The sequence below is a fragment of the Periplaneta americana genome, chromosome 1 (genome assembly GCF_040183065.1).
Source record: "Periplaneta americana isolate PAMFEO1 chromosome 1, P.americana_PAMFEO1_priV1, whole genome shotgun sequence".
NCBI classification, from domain to species: Eukaryota; Metazoa; Arthropoda; class Insecta; order Blattodea; family Blattidae; genus Periplaneta; species Periplaneta americana.
In genome coordinates, this window is record NC_091117.1 from 95,086,671 (window position 1) to 95,110,219 (window position 23,549).

The 23,549-nt window shown below is 34.7% G+C and overlaps 2 protein-coding genes across 2 annotated transcripts in view; one reads left to right on the forward strand and one right to left on the reverse strand.

Moving 5' to 3' along the window:
* Positions 1-14,609, reverse strand: part of LOC138698384 (troponin C-like) — a 98,073-nt gene extending 83,464 nt beyond the window's left edge. Inside the window, exon 1 of the mRNA XM_069824258.1 lies at positions 14,470-14,609. Coding sequence (XP_069680359.1) covers positions 14,470-14,472 — 3 coding nt within the window. The 5' untranslated portion in view covers positions 14,473-14,609. The remainder of the gene's footprint in view (positions 1-14,469) is intronic.
* The window catches only part of LOC138698393 (calmodulin-like), an 891,422-nt gene that overhangs the window by 596,629 nt on the left and 271,244 nt on the right, over positions 1-23,549 (forward strand). The gene's annotated exons all lie outside the window — the stretch shown is intronic.

Genomic DNA, 23,549 nt, shown 5'->3' on the forward strand with positions numbered 1-23,549 from the left:
AATTGATACCCAGTTATCGAAGTTATCCCGTATTTACAAGGAATCAAGTACTGCACACAGTTTCCTTGTAAACAGGTATGGTTAAAAATGTGTCACATAACCAAAACGGCTAATTGCTCCATTGTGTCAGATTTGTGAATAAAATTAACTAAATGACTGCAAATAATTACTTAAATTTGTGGAGGAACTTCCAACAAAAGCTTCAAATAATCAAAACAGCTAATTGCTCAGCTACTGTAATTAATCATTTGCTGTTCAATATAGATCTACTGCTCTTTCTCTTGTTCTTTTTTTTTTTTTTTTTTTTTTTTTTTTTTTTTTTTTTTTTTTTTGCTCTCTTCATTTCACGTGAAGTGAAAAATGTTCGGATGAGGTGAATAGAATTCTGCATTCAACTTACTGTGAAACGTTTAACAACAATTTTTAGTGCGTTCCGTGTTTGAACTAAATGCTGTCCACATTAAAGGTGGAAATTCGCAATTTTCTTCGATGAAGGTATCCAGTAAGTAATAAAAAAATTCATCCAGCTTTTCATTCACGGGTTTACGAGCCATAAGATCAAAAATGAAAGAGTCTGCTACTTGTTCAACCGGTGGAAGTACGGGTAAACCAAATATACATTTTAAAAGTCTCCCTATGTCAGACTCGTTATTTTTAAACTCATTTGACAAGCCCACAGCATTTATTTTCCTCCACCAACGTTGCGCCAAATGGAGCCTGCAGCCTTTTAATATAGTTTCTGGCCAAACTGGGAGATCTGCTGAGTGAATGCTTTTCTCAAAATCAACCAAACCAACATCAGGATTTGTATGATTTTTTAGTACTTGAAGAGCTATTTTGTATTTTTCGACAGTTTTACTTGGCAGGAAGAAAAAACCAGAGGAACGTAATGATTATTCCTTGATCTATGCATTATGAAAATCTGATAAAAAAAAAGCGATATAAGTACAAGATTTGAACGTCCCATCTAAAAATAGAGTTTTCATTTTCAAGAGAACATCCATATTGCTTACACATGTTAATGCGACACTGTTTTCTTCTGGATCATTCATCCAAAGGGAATCAACTCGGACGTAAGGTAAACATAGGTAGAAATCAAATCGGGAATCAACTCGGACGTCATTCATGAGGATTTGGGAATCAATCCGGACGCAGCCGGTGTAAACAAATCTATAATACACGTTTCGGAAGAAAGGAAAATAATTTCAGGGACACATTTCGTTAGGTCTAAATTTACCAGCAGAACCATTTGACTAATGAAGGATACAAGTTTATTCTGCTATTGGAAACAATAATTTATTATTATAAATGATTGCTTCAAAATTACTTTTCCAACGAAGTCATATATTTCATTAATTTGATGTTACATTCTTCTTCTGTGGAGATCTTCAATTTTAAATATTTGTTCTGAAGATGAAAAGGTTCGCTAAGACCAATATTTGACGTTGATAATGATTACGATAATAATAATAATATAATAATAATAATGATAATAATAATAATGATAATAATAATAATGATAATAATAATAATAATAATAATCATAATGATGTCAAAAAATCTGAAAGTTAGAATTTATAAAACAGTTATATTACCGGTTGTTCTGTATGGTTATGAAACTTGGGCTCTCACTTTGAGCGAGGAACAGAGATTAAGGGTGGTTGAGAATAAGGTTCTAAGAAAAATATTTGGGGCTAAGAGAGATGAAGTTACAGGAGAATGGAGAAAGGTACACAACGCAGAACTGCACGCATTGTATTCTTCACCTGACATAATTAGGAACATTAAATCCAGACGTTTTAAATGGGCAGAGCATGTAGCACGTATGGGTGCACCCAGAAATGCATATAGAGTGTTAGTTCAGAGACTGGAGAGAAAAAGGCCTTTGAGGATAATATTAAAATGGATTTGAGGAAGGTGAAGATATGATGATAGAGACTGGATTAATCTCGCACAGGATAGGGACCGATGGCGGGCTTATGTGAGAGCGGCAATGAATCTTTGGGTTCCTTAAAAGCCATTTGTAAGTAAGTAAGTAAGTAGTTATTGATGCAATAATAACAGCAAGGAAAAATAAGAGTTGATATTGCAAAAGAAACTAACAGGTATAATAAAATAAATATGAATAGGGCATGTAGCACGTATGAACGAATCCAGAAATGCATATAGAGTGTTAGTTGGGAGGCCGGAGAGATGAAGACCTTTGGGGAATCCGAGATTTAGATGGGAGAATAATATTAAAATGGATTTGAGGGAAGTGAGATATGATTGTAGAGACTGGATTAATCTTGCTCAGAATAGCGACCCAATGGCGGGCTTATGTGAGGGCGGCAATGAACCTCCGGATTCCTTAAAAGCCATAAGTAAGTAAGTATTTAAGTAAGTAAGTAATAATAATAATAATAATAATAATAATAGAACTGCACGCATTGTATTCTTCACCTGACATAATGAGGAATATTAAATCCAGACGTTTGAGATGGGCAGAACATGTATGAGCGAATCCAAAAATGCATACAGAGGCCAGAGGGAAAAAGACCTTTGGGGAAACCGAGACGTAGATGGGTGGATAATATTAATATGGATTTGATAGTAATGAATCTCCGGGTTTCCGTAAAAGCTATTTGTTAGTAAGTAATAATAATAATAATAATAATAATAATAATAATATAATTGAAGCTGTATATTGAATATTTTAATTAGTTCACTGTTATTACTGTTGTTTAGTCAACTGTCCGAAGACAGATTTGAACCTCTTAAGTCCTAAAAATAAAGCACCAGTTATGAGACAACTAAGCCAGAAGATAACGGGGTAGGGTGGTTAGTTTCTTTCTCCCTCTATTGCATACATAGCCGACTATAAATAGCTACATATTAGGCCTACACTAGTCAGACTTCAGATGTATAGACCTAGAAACAATATTGTTCTTCCTCTGATACACATCGTCGAGTAAGGTGTAACGCCTGATAATAGATGTACATATCAGCCAGAACCTCAATGAGAGGTAGTTATTATTATTATTATTATTATTATTGTTATTATTATTATTATTATTATTATTATTATTATTATTATTATTATTATAAATTAAATATACTTGTATTTTTTTAATGTCACTTGTCACTCGTTGTCGTAGTTGTAGTATATTTTGCTTCCGCGATAATCGTATTAAAGTTTCCGAAGCAGAAATGAAGTGATAACTTGATATCAATGAAGTGGATCTGTCTGAATTCAGGGCACACAAGTTGCATGTATTATATAGGCTTACACTGTATGAATGGTGTACGTAATCAAAAGTATAAAAATGCTTAATTAAATTGTATATATTAACCCCACTGCAAATGATGCTTTGTAGGATATTTCATAACGAAATTACATTTTTTCAAAGCTGTGGATAAAATTTGTATGGAAACATCCGCATTAGCGATACAGTGCAGTGAGGATCCTATTTCCAATTATGCTCTAATCCTGTTTACTCATTGATGGAATGAGCGAGGCTCTTGCGCCTATGATTTACTTCTCGATGGATTGTTCGCATGATTTCAATATGTGATCGGCTCAGTGGTGTAAACTCATTAGTGAACTATTGCTGCCTCAATTTGTGAAATCTCTGCCATGAATACGGTTTTTTCGTAAGCAGTACTGAATGGGACAAATGTGTGTAAATTTTAGGTACAGTATTTTATTATCATATACAATATTATTAGTATTACTAATATTATTACTGTTTATCATTCTCGACAAGCACGATTTGTGGGCTGTGTATGACGTTTCACTCACATTATATCAGTTTTTTGCACTGTGATCAGACAACACCACGCCATTCTAATACCAAGACCATGAAAATATGCAGTTCCTCATTCCATGCTCTTAAGCTCCTTTTGCGTGTAAAGAGGAATACGTCTCTTACCCACCTACATCCGGCTAATTCTGAACTAGACTCATACAGTAGATTTTCTTCTACAACACGTTATTATTATTATTATTATTATTATTATTATTATTATTATTATTATTATTATTATTACTATTATTATTATTATTATTATTATTATTAGTCTTCGTATTCCAGCTACCTAAAGACAGAAGTTATAGACACATTGGGTATATAGTACGCCGAACACAGATGATGCAAAGGATAAGGATGTAAACAAACACATCCTCGCTGCGTGTTTGTGGGGTACAGTCAACTCCCGACATTCTGAAACTATACTAGTAAATGGATGCTTGAGCCATGATGTTCATTTTCGTCGTGATCTTTGCAGTGAATAGGCCTAATAACGTGCAGTAGTAAGTTACGGAACTTGAACATATGCGGATGTCACTTGAAATGTTTTTATATTGCAAGAATTCTTTCAATAGCACATGACGTTATTAGTGCATGATGTAGTACAAGATATTCCTATTGTGTGATATTTTTTCGTGTTTCATTAGGACATTGCATTTCGCTCATCACTGAATTTTCGATGTACTTTTCTAGAAATTCTCTAAAATAGAGATGACCTTAATTTATTAATTGGGATGTTGGCATTGAACATCATGGTAGGCTACACAAATCCATGCTAAACGTCGAGTTAATATCTTCATAATTTTGAAAATTTTATGGTAATGGTTCTTTTTTTATTACGTTCAACACAGTTTCTGAGACTTTTGGTATTTCAGTGTTTTTCAGTGCACTGTTTTTTGTCATTTTTACATTTATTTTACACAATTTATATGTAATGCTGCCTATATTGGCAGTAAACATATAAATTCAAATATCCTCAACTATGTCCCGCAATATTACACGCTCTGCAATGAACCTTCAATCAGCCACAAGGTGTAGTTATTTTAATAGCCCTAATACGACTAGTAAGGGCAGTGATCGGTAAGATTAGGCCTACTCACTATGGCTGCGTCCCGATTTTCATTTTCTAGAAGAAGAGAGCAGAGGATGCGTAACTATTTTGTATACGAACGTACCTGTACCTGCGCTGTGACGTCACATATACCTTGAATCAGGCAACTCCATTCCAATTTATACGTATCTAGAATACGGAGTCTAATTATTATTATTATTATTATTATTATTATTATTATTATTATTATTATTATATACTTGGACTTCTCCAGATGGATTGACACACAACCAAATAGATCACATCTTGATAGATAAACGGAGACATACTAGTATAGTAGATATTCGAACTTTCAGGGGTGCAGACTGTAATTCTGACCATTATTTGGTGATTGGAGAATTAAGAGAAAGATTATCAGTAGCCAAGCGAGTAGAGCAACAAGTTAATATTACTAAATTCAATATTTTGAAATTAAAGGACGAGGAAGCTAAGCAAAATTATCAGGTCGAAATTTCGAATAGGTTTGCCACTTTAGAAAGTTCCGACGAAGTTGAGAAAGAATTAGATGTTAATAGCGTGTGGGAAAATATCAGAGATAGTATCAAAATTGCAGCTGAGCAGAGCATAGGTTATTATGAAACTAAGAAAAAGAAACCGTGGTTTGATGAAGATTGTTGCATGGTAGTAGAAAGAAGGAAACAGGCAAAATTGAAATTCTTACAGGATCCAGTTGAGGAGAAGAGAGATAATTATTTCAATGAAAGACGGGAAGCAAGTCGTACACTTAGGACTAAAAAGAGAGGTTACTTGAAGGAAAAACTGAATGAGGTAGAAACAAATAGTAAGAATAAAAACATTCGAGATTTATATAAGGGTATAAAGGAATTTAAGAACGGATATCAGCCAAGGGTAAACGTTATCAAGGATGAGAATGGTGACTTGCTTGCAGACTCTCCATCAATCCTAAACAGATGGAAAAACTATTTTGCGCAACTACTAAATGTACATAGGCCAAATAGAAATGATCGGGACGAAATTGAAATACAAACTGCTGAGCCATTTATACCCGAACCCACGCTTACAGAAGTCGAAATTGCGATAGAAAATCTGAAAAAGTACAAGTCTCCAGGTATCGATCAAATTCCAGCAGAATTAATACAAGAGGGTGGGAGTGCATAATATAGCGAAATTTATAAACTTGTACTTGCTATTTGGGAAAAGGAAATTGTACCAGAACAATGGAAGGAGTCCATAATTGTACCTATCTTTAAGAAGGGGGACAAGACTAACTGTAGTAACTTTCGAGGAATATCACTTTTGTTGACGTCGTACAAAATTTTGTCCAATATTCTTTTGAGAAGATTAACTCCGTACGTAGATGAAATTATTGGGGATCATCAGTGCGGTTTTCGGCGTAATAGATCGACTATTGATCAGATTTTTTGTATTCGACAGATAATGGAGAAAAAATGGGAGTATAAGGGTACAGTACATCAGTTATTCATAGATTTCAAAAAGGCTTATGACTCGGTTAAGAGGGAAGTATTATATGATATTCTTATTGAATTTGGTATTCCCAAGAAACTAGTTCGATTAATTAAAATGTGTCTCAGTGAAACGTACAGCAGAGTCCGTATAGGTCAGTTTCTATCTGATGCTTTTCCAATTCACTGCGGGCTAAAGCAAGGAGATGCACTATCACCTTTACTTTTTAACTTCGCTCTAGAATATGCCATTAGGAAAGTTCAGGATAACAGGCAGGGTTTGGAATTGAACGGGTTACATCAGCTTCTTGTCTATGCGGATGACGTGAATATGTTAGGAGAAAATACACAAACGATTAGGGAAAACACGGAAATTTTACTTGAAGCAAGTAGAGCGATCGGTTTGGAAGTAAATCCCGAAAAGACAAAGTATATGATTATGTCTCGTGACCAGAATATTGTACGAAATGGAAATATAAAAATTGGAGATTTATCCTTCGAAGAGGTGGAAAAATTCAAATATCTTGGAGCAACAGTAACAAATATAAATGACACTCGGGAGGAAATTAAACGCAGAATAAATATGGGAAATGCGTGTTATTATTCGGTTGAGAAGCTCTTATCATCCAGTCTGCTGTCGAAAAATCTGAAAGTTAGAATTTATAAAACAGTTATATTACCGGTTCTTCTGTATGGTTGTGAAACTTGGACTCTCACTCTGAGAGAGGAACATAGGTTCAGGGTGTTTGAGAATAAGGTGCTAAGGAAAATATTTGGGGCTAAGCGGGATGAAGTTACAGGAGAATGGAGAAAGTTACACAACACAGAACTGCACGCATTGTATTCTTCACCTGACATAATTAGGAACATTAAATCCAGACGTTTGAGATGGGCAGGGCATGTAGCACGTATGGGCGAATCCAGAAATGCATATAGAGTGTTAGTTGGGAGACCGGAGGGAAAAAGACCTTTAGGGAGGCCGAGACGTAGATGGGAGGATAATATTAAAATGGATCTGAGGGAGGTGGGGTATGATGATAGAGACTGGATTAATCTTGCACAGGATAGGGACCGCTGGCGGGCTTATGTGAGGGCGGCAATGAACCTTCGGGTTCCTTAAAAGCCATTTGTAAGTAAGTAAGTATTATTATTATTATTATTATTATTATTATTATTATTATTATTATTATTATTATTATTATTATTATTGAGAATGTGAGACATCTTTCAATGTGAAGCATGGCATAGGCCTATCTACGGCCATCTTGCCTCAGCCCGTGATAGAGCCAGGTCCCATTTAGAGGACAAGAGCCCTAATAAGCCTCATGCTCTCGGAGCCCCAAGCTCTTCCTGCTCAGACGACGCGACGCTGGCAGGTGGGCCATCCTGCCCCAGCCTCTGATACAGTGTACAGCTGAGTCCCTCCTCACACGAGTAGCCTGTTAAGCCCTAGGGTCGGGGCTACAAGCCCTTCCTATATCAGCATCGGAAACACGTACCAGCCCCAAGACTTGAACTCAGCCTATTTAGATATCAGATTTTTGCCGTTATTAAAACTTTTATAATAAGTGCGAAATGCAGAATCCGATATGATTTCTTTAATTGTCCAGATTTTTTTATTTATGAGTGATATATACCGGAGTAACATGTGGTAAACCTGAAATTAGTATTTTATTTTGAAAATTTTAAAATCATTTTTAAGTATTTATCAGGCACGTGACTCTACACTGGGCAGATATATATTACAATTGAATCGATGTTTGCAGAAAGGACCTCAGTCACTTCAGTACAGTTTTGAGATATAAAATAAAAACTATTTCAATGTTTCTATGACATTTTTATATGTACGTAATTAACTTCTCCGGAAACAATACCTCAAGACTCACATTTAAAGCTGACTTGTTGACACTTGCTACTTGAATTAAAACAGAGATTATAATTCTTTGGTCGGCGGGAAAAGGCACATAAGTCAAAGAAATTAATTTTTCAGGAGAGACTTCTTTTTAATTTACTCTTAACTAGATATAAAAATAATAATGAAATTCATGTATGTTGGTCAAAGTAAGATCCTTTTCAATTTGACATACAAGAAATTGTATTATTTCAAAAATTACAAAAAGTACTTGACTGAAGTGATTAGGTACAAGAGAAAAATCGACTTTTTTTTTACTTATGTGCCTTTCCCCGCCGACAAAAGAATTTGTAGTTGATGGATCCAGGTCCTTTCTGCAATCAATGAAAATAAAAGATAAAATATAGTAATAAATCACTTCAAATCATAGTGAGTATCTATAAAATTAGACAAAGTCAAATTATGCACAAACCAATGTTCTCAATTATTTGATTTTACTTGGTTGTTTAACGACGGTCTATTAACTACTGGGTTATTTTACCGTCGATGAAGTTGGTGATAGCGAGATAGTATTTGACGAGATTCGTCATAGTTTACCTGAAATTCACCTTACGGTTTGGAAACATCTCGGAAAGAATCCAACCAAGTAATTAGCCCAAGCGGGAATCGAACCGCGCCAGAGTGAAACCCTAGATCAGCAGGCAAACGCACTACTGCCTCATCCACGCCGGTGGCTTTTAGTTGTTATTGTGTATGAAAATTAATTATCATCTTTTTATTATTTAATTATTGAAAGCATAAAAATTACAAGTTGCGGTTAACATTCTTCATATTTTATATTAAAACATTAATAATTACAAAGAGTATCTGTAGTATTATAGTATCTGATAAACACTTTCTACATTTTTGTAAAAAGATATCATTCCAGAACCCTTTGTTTCCCGCAGATTCTGACACATATGCAGCTGATTTCTTAATATCAGACATTTTGCACATTGATTGGATTGTCTGGATGTGCAAGAGCAATGTTTTGTTTTTGAGACAATGAGAGGTGAAATTGGCAGTAACCAACCCTTTCTTTTCACTTTCATAGATACACTGGTTAAATGTAGACGCAATTAATAAAGCCTTAAGGTCTCTTGCAACAGAACGGGGAGAAGTTTCTACTGAGTTGCAGGTCTTTTTATACAGTAATGGCCACCATGATTTAAAATCTAGCATATCCGTTCCTTGCACCCTTTACACCATAAAATCTCCAACAAAACAAAATATGCGCGATGCGCGAAACAGTTTACAGCCAACTTTTGAGTGCAGAAAGAACCACAGTCCTGGACTCCGGACCTTCCTGCACTCAACCAGAAATTCAATTGAAGGGTTCAGAACCATAGTGGGCCAAGCGCCATTTACTGAAACCGTAGAGAACAAGGGTTAAAATGAAGTTATTACATTAATTAATGGAAACATATAGCAAGTAATATAAAGTATAAACATTAAAACTAAATGATATGTCAATATTCATTAACTTAAACTCTTGATTTCTCCGTTTTTAATAAATGGCGCTTGGCCCACTATGACTCTGAACCGTTCAATTCCAAGTTTTCAACCTTAGATCTGCGTAGATTGGGATATTTTCTATGCACAAAGATGAATATACCCCCAGAGATTCAGAATCTGCTCATAACTGAATTTCATTTTAAAAAAAATGTGACAAAGGTCCTTTCTACAATCATCGATTCAGTTGGTTTGAGTAGATTTTATATAATGTAATGCCGATTTTTAGATATGTGAGTCAGTCTGAGATATCTGTCAATAATATTATACAACTTTTAGCATAAATCTATGATGTGCGTAAAAAGGACATGTCATAAATTGCAAGTTTTCAGTAGAGCAAAACAAAGTTAGAAATGAGAACCAATATCATTATAATGGGCTGGAAGTCTGACGCTCTTTCACATCATCATGGAAAAGGATAAACATATATCCTTTATACCATCTGAATAAGTACTTCTTTTGTTTACTTGGAGGTCGTAACTCAAACCACAAATCTCTGACTTACGCCCTTTTTAACGCGTACTATAGAAATATCTGTGGCAAACATCATCCATCTTCAATTTTATTTCAATAGGAAAATGGGAGGAGAAACAATTTAAAGATACGAGAAAAAATTCGTCCTTGAAACGGAGTTTGGGACTGAAAAAAGCATTGAACATGTGATCTCCAAGCCTATTGGTCACTTGTCTCACTCCGATTTTCGCCGTGCCACTAAAGGAACTTTAGATAATTTTTTTTTTTTAAGTTTGAAAGCCGAAAATGTAAGTAATCTAATAGCTATCACATAAGCATGACAGAACATCAACACGTCAGGGTCGTCGAAGATGTTAAACGTTTGCACATCGAGTGGGAAGCCGCAGTCCTCGCAAGAGAAGGGATTCGAGCCCTTGCACTGTGCAATGGCTTTCGAGTAAACTCGCCCCAGATTGCCGAAGGCAATGTGCGAATCCGAAGAAGGAATAAAAAACCTTGAGGCACATTAAAGGGAATAGAGTGACACTGACCGCGTAGAAAATCACTTAAACTTCTGTTTCTATGGTACTACGAGTGACGTCATCGTATTACAAGAAAATTAAACAATTTTACGCGTATATGTTTCCGCTTATTCGTTTCACATTAAAAGTTTAATCTTTCGAATCTACTCGCAGTGCATGTTACATATTTCAATAAAGGACACAGAGGATACTGTAGATATCTTTCTGCTTGCCTTCTCTGATGTTAGAGCCAGTACCTAATTCTGAAACTTATCACTAAAGACCGTATTCTGACCCAGGGCGTATGGAGATAAGGTTAGTTGTTCATACACTATATTGATGTGACATCATATTTGGCGCGTGTCACAGGTAGGCCTAAATACTATCAGGGAACTCTATCATCTTGTTTATGTTGCAGTTATACCCATGATTTAATTCTATACCTCGCAGACTCTTCACAATATGTTATAGTGATAAAGACTGACACTACGATGACTTTTCCTTTTATATTTATGAAGTCATAAGTCCTTCTCTTCCAATCAACGAGTATATAAATACTCGTACATATTTACTTACTTACAAATGGCTTTTAAGGAATTCGCAGGTTCATTGCCGCTCTCACATAAGTCCGCCATCGGTCTCTATTCTATGCAAGATTTTAATCCACTCTCTGTCATCATATCCTACCTCCCTCAAATCCATTTCAATATTATCCTCCCATCTACGCCTCCGCCTCACCAAAGTTCTTTTTCCCGCCGGTCTCCCAACTAACACTCTATATGCATTTCTGGATTCGCCCATACGTGCTACATGCCCTGCTCATCTCAAACGTCTGGATTTAATGTTCCTAATTATGTCAGGTGAAGAATACAATGCGTGCAGTTCTGGGGTGTGTAACTTTCTCCATTCTCCTGTGACTTCATCCCTTTTAGCCCCAAATATTTTCCTAAGAACCTTATTCTCAAACATCCTTAATCTCTATTCCTCTCCCAAAGTGAGAGTACAAGTTTCACAACCATAAAGAACAACCGGTAATATAACTGTTTTATAAATTCTACCTTTCAGATTTTCTGACAGCATACTAGATGACAAAAGCTTCTAAACCGAATAATAATACGCATTTCTCATATTTATTGTGTGTTTAATTTCCTCCTGAGTGTCATTTATATTTGTTACTGTTGCTCCAAGATATTTGAATTTTTCCACCACTTCGAAGGATAAATCTCCAATTTTTATATTTCCATTTCGTACAATATTTTGGTCACGAGACATAATCTTATACTTTGTCTTTTCGGGATTTACTTGAAAACCTATCGCTTTACTTGTTTCAAGTAAAATTTCCGTCTTTCTCCCTAATCGTTTGTGGATTTTCTCCTAACATATTCACATCATCCGCATAGACAACCAAACCCTGTCTGATATCCTGAACTTTCCTAATGGCATATTCCAGATCGAAGTTAAAAAGTAAAGTGAAAGTGCATCTTCTTGATTTAGTCCTCAGTGAATTGGAAAAGCATCAGATAGAAACTGGCCTATACGGACTCTGCCGTTAGTTTCACTGAGACACATTTTAATTAATCGAACTAGTTTCTTGGTAATACCAAATTCAATAAGAATATTATATAAAATTTCTCTCTTAACCGAGTCATATGCCGTTTTGAAATCTATGAATAACTGATGTACTGTACCCTTATACTCCCATTTTTTCTCCAATATCTGTGTAATACAAAAAATCTGACCAATAGTCGATCTATTACGCCTAAAACCGCACTGATGATCCGTATTATTATTATTATTATTATTATTATTATTATTATTATTATTATTATTATTATTATCATTATTATTATTATCATTATTATTATTATTATTATTATTATTATTATTATTATTATTATTATTATTATTATTATAGTAAGAACAAAATAAAATGTAGATAATTTGTACCAAAGGAATGGCTAAAATAATGAAGGAAAATTGATATATTAAAAATAATAATCATATTCTACAGAAATAATATTTGAAGAAAGATCATATTACTTTAGAGTCGAAAAGCAGTCTCCTTGAGAATCAGCTTTTGAAAAAAGTCAATATCTGACAGTCCCTTCACAATATTTACAATAAAATATGCTATTTTTATTATTTACATTACCATAAAGAAAGTAGACTTACATTGATCAAAAGTTATTTATGGTACTTGTGAGGTAAGTGTATCTTTACTGCGCGAGTGGAAAGATTTAAGCACGAGGCGTCAGCCCAGTGCTTAAATTACACGAGCGCAATGAAGATCACGCTCACAAGTACTATACGTAATTTTATCCTTGACCATAACAACAAATTTTATTTTATAAAATAAAATATGTTGAAAATAATTCCTCATATAATCAGATATCATGGCATGGACTTTAGAATGGATACACATACTAGGTAGGTTATGATGTAGGTGGCTATGAATAGTGAAGAATGGTATCTAAGGCTCTGGATAAATAACAAATTATAATTATATAATTTTAATTTTTTTCATATTAAACGTGTATTTCCATATTTTTGAAGTTTCAGGGATTATTTAGAAGCGATCAAGTGACTAATGCGATTAAAATAATTTCACATTTTACTTCTTTAAACTTAAGAGGAATATTAAAAAATCATCGTGTCCGTTCAGCTCAGGCGTGTTGTTATTAAATCTCATAAACCCAACTTCGCAGGTTCAAATCTCCTCGCGTCTCAAAAGGTAAATTATTACAAAATAAAAAAATACATATTAAATATGGATGAAATGTACAAATTACGAAGTAGCATCTTTATGGTGTACACTCAATTTAAATTGTACTAGGTTATATTTTTTTCCTTATGTCTTAATCTATTTGTTTGAAACCTGCTTATATAAATTTTCATTTTAAATTTTATTGTGAGCTATTATGTGTCGCAAGTCAAACCCAAAATATTGGATCAGACTAGTAAATTAAATAGATAGAGAAAGGATAAGGAGATTGAGTGTATGGAGATATAAGAAATGGTAATAAAGAAGTAGAGATAGTGACATCTAGTAACTTCTTGAGTAATAGTTGAATGGAAAAGTATACGTGTGTGCCCGGGTACTAGGAAAATACTGATGAACTGTGAGGTAAAGTTTAAACTGTCAGGTAAAGTGTTTATTTCACTAGTGAAATAAAATAATGTTGAATAAAAGCCTACTTTACAAACGCAAAAGTATTTAGTAAACGCATGTTTTTTGTTATGGTCATGGATAAACATTTTTACACTATTTAGAAAATGAGTAGACTAGGCTATAGTATTATTAAATAACATACCCTGTATTAAAACAGAGAATACTGTACATAATAGTGTAAATAATGATTGGCAATGTGGGCCTATATTCTTTATGATAATGTATATAGTAAAAATTGTAAATATTAGTATAATTTTTAAAGTGGCCTACGTTTTGTTCTGCCAAATTTGACCAAACAGGAGTCTCTGAGCAATCAGAATGCCGCGCAAAAACTTCAGTAATACCGTACTTAATCTTGTAGCTTCGTAGGACAATGTACGATCCCTACTTATGACACTTCTAGACCTATGACACGGCAAAAAAGGCAAAAACCGCGTACCTGTTATGGAACTCATTATACATTATTTAAAGATAGAGATTCTTTTCTTGACATTTCAACTAACGCTTGGGATCTGTACGCTACTCTACTCTGATCAATTGTTCAGAAAAAAAAAACACGATTCCGATTCAAGGTTTGTCTAGCCCATTAATGGTACGTACCATCTTTCTCCGTCCACTGGAGGAGCTGAGTCCCCTCACGCAGCACTTGACACGACTTGTTTAACAAGTTCACACCACTGTGCACCAAAAATACCTCCTTGTCCATTTTATACACACCCCGCCCTCTCAGCCACTCCTCCGTGCCTCTCCATAACAAGAGGAACCGCACACATTCGCTTTATCGTTAAAGAACTGGAATACGACGCATCGTTAACCAAACAGCTACAGCGTCGGCGTTCTATGGTATAGATCCGGTTTCAAATCCCGATGAATCCAAATGGAACTTCATGAATGAAGATGATGATGGGAAAGATTTCCTTCAGATATTTTCATTTAATCTTCCTCCAGACGCACAGAGATCCAAAACGCAAATCTAGCTTGACAAAATTACAACTTCATACCTACAGAACAGATTTTCATTAAACTTTGTACAGTAGTTACAGGTAACATATTTGTTTTGTATACAAACTCTCATTATTTTTGTTTAAGAAGAACTACCTCAGTAAAGAGATGTATTTAGACAAAATTAATAACTTTTTACCTATGTAACAGATTTTCATGGTATTTCGTATAGTAATATTACATGTAATATATTTGTTTTACGTACAAACGCTCATTACGTTTGTGTAAGAGGAATTACCCTATTATAGGGGACGAATTGAGATGAATTAGTAACTTCTCTTCCTATACAACAGGTTTTCTCGAACTTTCGTACAGTAGTTACAGGTAGCATATTATCTTATTCAGGTCTTCAGTCTTGGAGCTCGGTTTTTCATCTTCTGAAGTCTCCTCTTCCGTGAATCGTCGGTCGACATATCTGTCAATAAAGTCTTACTTCTTGTAGAATTTTTCTACTTTTCTTCTTTTGAAATATTTTCATTGCTATCTTCTGATTTATAAAAACCTAATATTCAGTTATATGCAATACACAGTCGCTTGTTTTTTGCGTCAGTTTCTGTACGCCACAATTAAAGTAATTTATTCTTTTATATATAGAGTTCCCGGCAGCAATAAAATAAAAACTTAAAAGTTTTTGGCACTTACTGGCAGCTAATTTCTTATAGAATTAATACTCCAGCTGTTCCTCTATCGACTTAATGTAGAATCTTGGTAGTAAGTAGGGATGTATTTTTTTTAAGTCTTGTGGAGTATTATAGTCGGTCAATTATGACCGACTATATATCCTGACTCTATGTTCAATAAATAATTTTATGACAAATACATACAATTTTTAGTCACAATTTTTTACAATAACATTACTTTCAGGACAATTTTCTACAGGGTCTTTCATAAGTAACGAGTCTATCGAAAAATGAACTATTTTGTATAATTTTTTGAAATGATGTTCATCCTGATGAGAAGGAACCCTTCCCGTTGCCGTACAGTCGATTTGGAAACAAGAACCCCCTCCCCTCAACCCCAGAGCTATTAAACGAAAGAATGGTTAGTGTTTTAAATCTTTATTAAAGCACATAAATATAAAAGCAATTTCAATTGTTGACAAATTATTGTGTACAGTTTTCAAATGTCTTCCGTTCTGCTGAATGCACAAATGTAAGCGACGTAACTCTTCATGTAGTCTGGTGAGCATGTCAGGCGTAACCATTTGTATCGTGTTTTCAATTCGTTCCACTAATTCAGGAATGGTGCGTGACTTAGTCGCATAGACACGATCCTTGATGAAACCCTGCAAAAAGAAGTCCAGGGGAGTCAAATCAGGTGATCGCGGAGGCCAACGGATTGGGCCTATGCGACTGATCCACCTGCCTGGAAACACTTCTTCCACGGAATAAACGCTTAATTTAAGCAACACTGTTTCCAAGTTCAAACTAGGCAGCAATTTTTCTCTTCTGCAATAACGTTAAGCGGCTGCGTGGCATTTTAATCATTCCAGTCTATCACAACAATGTGTATAGCCATGGCCGTGTGCCATTATCCTTGGCGTATAGAAGGTCATGCTCCAGGTCATTTCAAGTCCTTGGCATATAGAAGGCCATGCTCCAGAATGCACATTACATTACACATGAATAAGTAGCTTCTTCTGATGGCGGGGGGAGGGGTGTTTGTTTCCAAATCGACTGTACGGCACCGGGAAGGGTTCTTTCTCGTGAGGATGAACATCATTTCAAAAAACTATTCAAAATAGTTGATTTTTCGATAGAATCGTTACTTATGAAAGACTATGTATTTCAAATAAAATTGCACCTAACCTCAACACTCACAGACAGACTTCACTGTGAAAATTGAAGCATTATTGTTTTAGGTGTCTGGCTGTCATCGGAAATGCAACCTTCGGTTGTTTATCTTTGCGGAAACACTACTAGAGCATGTGATGAGCAATAAATAAAAATAATATGCCATTTGAAAACGGAAAGAATGCAGATTACGAAGATATAAATCTGAGATCATTTCCTCTGATGTGACAAAATGACTTTTGTCTAGCTGTATTAATTGCTTTTTGGACCACTGTTCGAGAAATGCGTACTACAGTTATTATGAAAGTGATCTTTTCCTTCTTCATTCAAGGGTTAGGCTTAAAGCATGTTCCTGTCTTCACATTGACACGCTCTCTGTGCAATAACCATATCATACTGCCAGCTAGAGATGCAACCACATACTCGCACTGTGGCTGAAGGGCACGGCTGTCGACTCACAACTGAATACACCGCTCTCTATGCGATAACCATACTGGTACATGACACTACCATCTAGTGGTGCGATCACATATTATGGATGTTATACGACATACGATATCTCGTGATACCATCGCTTAACTTCGAAAAAAAATAGTTGCCATGACTTAAACCAGCATTTTTATACGAATGTGATACTATGATAACTGCTAATACAAAGTGTATTTAGTCCAAAATCAGGCGATGATGGTAATCACAGGCACAGTAAAACTACTTCCATCACAGCGTTAAAAGTCTCAACTGGTAGCTTCCCATTGACTGTGAAATTACAAAAGTTTCTCTCATGCAGTACGAAAAATTAATTAGACTAGTCTCAGAAATATTTTGCACTGATGAAAAGAGAAAACGAAATTAACTTAAGGGATTTATACAATACATTAATGAAATTAGAAATAACTACTAAATTATAAATCATATCCGAAGAGAAAATAAAGAAAGAACTACTAAAGAAATTAATCTCATCACATTGGAAGTAATCGACCACCAGTAGATAGTCTATACATCGTCACTCTTTTTCTGGTATACAATGATTATATTTTTTTCTTTTAATTTATATCTCGTTGGAGATCCAAAATATAGACAGTACAAAATCAGAGCGTCCATGCTTCGGGCCGGCAACCCACAACATTTTGATGAGAATAGTTTGTATGTCGTTTTTCGGATTTTTCGCTACGTGCAAGCACTCATATCTTTCCGGTATTCATGGAAACTTTTCAAGAGGCCTGTGGAGTGTTACTGCTCAGCATCAAGATTTAGCCATCTGTCCGTCTGTCACTACTACACAAACACAGGGAGAGACCTTGTAGCTGCGAGCTGCAGACAGAAAGGGATTCTAAACCTTTTAGAAAGCAACAGTATCTCAGCTCTTCAAGGATAAGATACAACCTTCGGGCGTGCAGGTCCCCCGGCAGCATCAGGGGAGGGAGGACGCGAATGTCTATTGAGATAGGCATCGCAGAAAGAGATGGAGTGAACGGGTGTTCGGCAATATTGTACAAGCCAGATTTATATAGAATCCAAATCACTAATATTGGACATCTGTTCAGTTGCTTCTAATGGAAATATACCTTGGTCATTCACATAGACTACACCCTACACAAGTGAAGGATCAAGTTACAAATCTCATAGACAAATTACTCTTTAGATTGTTTCAATAATTTTAATAATATTATTAATTATTTTATTACAAACTGCCTCTCAACGGAGATAGACATTTAAGCTACAGTATACTGACATATGATTTACAAATATAAATACAGAGTAGAATGAGAAGAAGAAGAAGAAGAAGAAGAAGAAGAAGAAGAAGAAGAAGAAGAGAAATTGATATGTATACTAAAATCTAATTAAAATATATCTTAAGAGTGTAAATTATTATTTAAACTTTCATATGATTATTTCAAAACTATTGTGACAATGTCATCTATTAAAGATTTAGGTAAACCAAATTGTTTGGAATAATACCACGGGCCATGATAAAAAGACCTATCACGTCTGTGTGTTTAATTAAGATGGTATTTTTCTTTAAAGTACTCAATAGTTAGTTCAAAAATGTCTTTCATTCTTGGTGAACTTCCTCGGGATCTAGGATCTATTATGAACTTATGTTTGATGATGTTTGAATACTCCAATATGTCTATGCGTCTAGAAGAGTGCCTTCTATGCCAACAAAAATAAGTTTTTCGAAACTTACATCAGACTTTGAGACTCTGACTATAAAATGTCGTGTACCACGTTAATTTATCAACAGTAATCTCACTAGAGGTTTTGATTTACCTAGAGAAAATCAAAATTCGAGTGGGATTTAACTGACTATTACACGATTAGAAGAACGTATATAAAGATTAGAAGTAACGAAGTACTCTAATACAATAAAATATTGACTTACGAAAATACTGAACTGTCTTTAAATATATTATTGTACCATTGTATTCCGCTAGATGGCAATAGTGTGTTATGATTAGCTGTTTTCTTGTTATCGTTGTACCAACTATAGAATCTTCATTGAACCCTGTGGAGGTTACTAGTCAAGAAGGCTTTATTGATTCAGTTAATTTTTATTAAAACAGTTGCATTCCACTTCAATTATCCGCATCCCAGTAATCAACCTCACTTGACAGATGATTTTCAATATATCTTAACATTAAACAATCTCTGATGGGTACTGACTATCCATAATATCACACGGCAGAAGCTATAACATAACCTAGATATAATAAAAAGTGTTTGAAAAGTTATAATTAGGAATGATGAAATAAGAAAAGTTTTAATTAAGGATGATGAAATAAAGTACAAACATGAATAATTTTAAAAGGAACAATTATTGAAAGTACAATTTTCAAATTTGAATGTTTTAGTGGTTGGTGGTTCAGTTGATGTTATATTGGACGTGTGCTTAAAAGAAGTGGAACTCGTTGATGTACATGGTGTATTCCTCAACTTATTTAGGATTTCCGAATGGTGCTCTTCATTTATTTGTAAATAGAATTTCAGGGAAGTTGCATAGCTATGACCAGTGATCTTTATTAATTCTTGTTCTTGAATGCCAATGCGAGTCATATTTGAAAGTGCTGTGTATCGACTGGAGTGGTTTGTAATTTTCTATTTTTCTTTTTTACCTCCAGACCAATGCAGTTTGAAATGTTGGCAAACAAAGAAACAAATGCTAGGGTAGTGATAAAACTAAACAGATGCTAGGGACGCGATAAAATTAAACAGATGCTAGGGACGCGATAAAATTAAACAAATGCTAGGGACGCGATAAAATTGTGCGATAAGCAGCCACGATTGGTTGAAAGACGACCTTTCATACCGTTTTATTGGTCAAAAGTAGTATGACGTAGTAAAAGTGTAATAGTCATTAATAAATACCAGTATTTTATAACAATCATATGGATATTACCTCTGATTGAGGTTCCTCCTTCACCTGTCCACCTCGCTGAACTTAGAACTCGAATTACTGCCGCAGTTGCAGAAGTGACTCCTGATCTATTGGCTCGTGTGTGGCAAGAACTTGACTTTAGGTTGTATGTCTGCCATATAACAAACGGAAGTCACATCGAACAAAATAACGTATTGGTAGAAACTTAATATAGTGTCCTTTAAAATGACACCTTAACCATTTCTGTAAGATATGTGAATAAATATCTATAGGCTTCTAAAGTTGTAAAGTTGTTTTTGAAAAACCCTCTATTAGGAATCTTAGCTGTATTAACTGTAGTTAAAACATAAGAACTTGTAATACAGTAAAGCGTTATACTAGATTTACAAGTTCATACTTTTACTTTCCTACTACAATGTGAATCCTGAGCTGAAACACCGGATGTGGCGTGCTTCCCATACGTCATATAGACTTCATTCCTTCCTGATGTAGGAATTTCCCCCACAGACAAGAGAGTCTACGTTACTATAGGAGGGTTGGTGGAGGAGGAGAGTTTTGTAATAGTTTGCAGTTGTTCCAGCGTGGGCTAACGTCTGGTTTTCGTTCCGTCGAAAACGGTTATAATACCTAGGAAATGTGTCAATCAGTGAGTCTCTATTCACTGACTGATTCTGTTCACCATGGCATCAGTTTCAAAAGAAATAGCCTTCATATAGGTTTTCACTATCCATTATACTGCGCTGAATAAATAATCCTTCATAAATTCCAAGCCTTTGTGTTCGAATGTTCGGGCGTGGGTTGCTTTGTTCTTTCCTATTCTGCAATCGATGGATAAACGAATTTATTTCACTGATGTGTATTTTATTTTCAAAATATTTTGTTATTATTATTGACTACCCTCCAAATCCACTTTACGACTCTGCTTACGTGCTAACTGAATCAAATAAACAACAAAGATTATATTTTCAGAAAATAATTACAGAGAAGCTCTTCATTGATTAATCTTTACTGCGGACGTAGAAATTACAATTCCAAACTACAATACGCCCAGCTACAGCGTCCACTTCACTGACAAGCACGTTTTGCCGGTAGTCGCTATTTGAAGGCGTTACATATATGATTGCTACGCCTAATCGAGACGATAATATTTTTTACTCATTTGTTGTGCTGATTGCGGTTCATTAGGTGTTGAACTGTTCATACTGTAAAAGTCGTGGGTTTTACGTAAATAGTACTCATAAAGAGATTTAGACGAGATCTTTCTTTCGGCACCGAAATCAGGGCGCTAGCACATCGGAGTTGCGAGATACAGGCCTACTGCCCGGAAATTTTCGCGCATGTCCAGAATGACCGCAATTCGCCACTGATCCCAACCAAGTTCATGTTCACATCGTAATAGTATACCCAATCTAACGAGATCACATTTTTTTTCGTGTTATTGGTCACGAAGTTATGGTGTCGAAATGGATCACCCTGCAAAAGTTACATCGTTACATTAAAGTATTCGTCCTGGTACTCCATTATTATCATGAATAAAGTTTAACAAGTGAGTTTCGACTAGTATCACTCACTATTTACAAGACTTTCCAGACAAAATGGAAAAATAACAGTCGTTTCTCTATACAGTGTCATACTAAATAATATTATTAATTTGAACGTAAGCCTATAGTGCAGAAGAACTTCTAGACAAACCTTTGGTGTGATAAGTGAGATAAAACAAGCATATCTTGTTAAGTAACATTTGGTCAAAAATGCGCTCTTACAGTAGAAAAACAGAGTGTAAAAACCTTTATTGCGCACTGGTCCATAAATTGTTTATTATTTGTCTAGATACGTGATATATAATAGTCCCATATACCCTTGTGGGCCTTTGTAAATTGTAAAAAAATTAACCATTGTAACATAATACAAACAAATGTTTTGTTCAATTTATTCATTTCATACAATTTTGCAAAAACACTTGATACCAAAATGTAAGCATGTAATTAGTTTTAAACAGTAATTGAGTTGAAATATAAATTACAATGTTTAAACACTCTTAAACATTTATGGTGTTCTTCCTGTGGTAAATCCTAATTAATGTCCTTTAGTTACACAAACAGATTATTCTTGTATATCAACACTAGTAGAAGCCACTCCAGCTAACATCTCATATCCTATAATTATGTTCCTTATTACCAGGCAGCGCATTTCCGTTCCCAAACATACAACGGATCCAGTAGTTTCTTCTGGTACCTACATCTATTACGTCACGTGGATGCATAAGCAGGGTAGAATAATTTTATTGCAAGCAGGTACGCATGGAGTCATTAAATAAAAATGATGTAATGCATTATAAATATGCCTCTGTAATGTCATGTGACGTAGAAAGAACATTCTCTTAATTTAAACAAATTTTATGTGACTTTCGTAAAAGATTTGCATTTCATAACCTCAGAATGCATGTTTTCGTTCACTGTAACGCGTATAGGTTTTGAAAAATGAATTATTTATATATATATATATAGTGTAAAATATAAATATTGTTAATTTGTATATTGTAATTGTGTTCCTGTAACGTAGGAAGAACATTTTCTTAGCTTAAACAATTTCTTTACTGACAATATATGGTAAAAGATATGAATTTCATAATCTCAGAATATATGTTTTGTTCTCCGTAACGGAACTGATTTTGTTAAGTGAATTAATTGCATATATTTTATATAGAGTATATACAGTTAATGTGTATCATGTTTACTATTATGTTGTATAATGTATATTCTGTATACTAGTTCAGTATTATTGATCTAATATTTTATGCCATATGTAGCACTAATATATTGTAGAGCGCTACTTTTGAAGTTTTAGTGTGTTTATGTGGTTAAAACGTAGCTGGACAGACCATTTCAATTTAGTAGCAATCCCATTTACAGTTGCCATGATCCATTATACCTTTCGTAGCGTCCTGACGTAAGCATTTAGCTTCAGAGTTTGAACTCTGAACGGCCAGGACGTACTAACCGATAACTTCCCTAACTTGTTTGGGAACGAAAATGCTCTGCCCGCTTATTACACTAATGTCTAGATTTCACTGGTAATAACGTTCCTTCACCTTAAAGAAGCTTTATTAACAACTTATTAACAACTTCTGAAGTAATTCAAGAGATTTCTCAATTTTCTTCGACATAAATGAACTTTGCTTATTCAATACAGAATCCCTAGATACAGACTCCAAGGAAACAAAATAAACTCAGGAAGGAAGAGCAAATTTTTTCTATTTAAAACACTTTTTCAAAATGTTTATTTATTCAATAACGAACTAGTGCACAATAAAAGTATGTGCGTATTAAGGACGTAACTTGATGTTTATCACCTCTAGCAATATACAACCTCGGGTCAGATGGCCTCGAGTGTAACACCGTTGCCCTCAGTATTTATTATGTACTCGATAAATAAATTGCTATTAAATATACTCTTCAGGGTCATAGGTGGAAAAAAGGCATACTTTTTACGCAGCAATCGTTTGAATA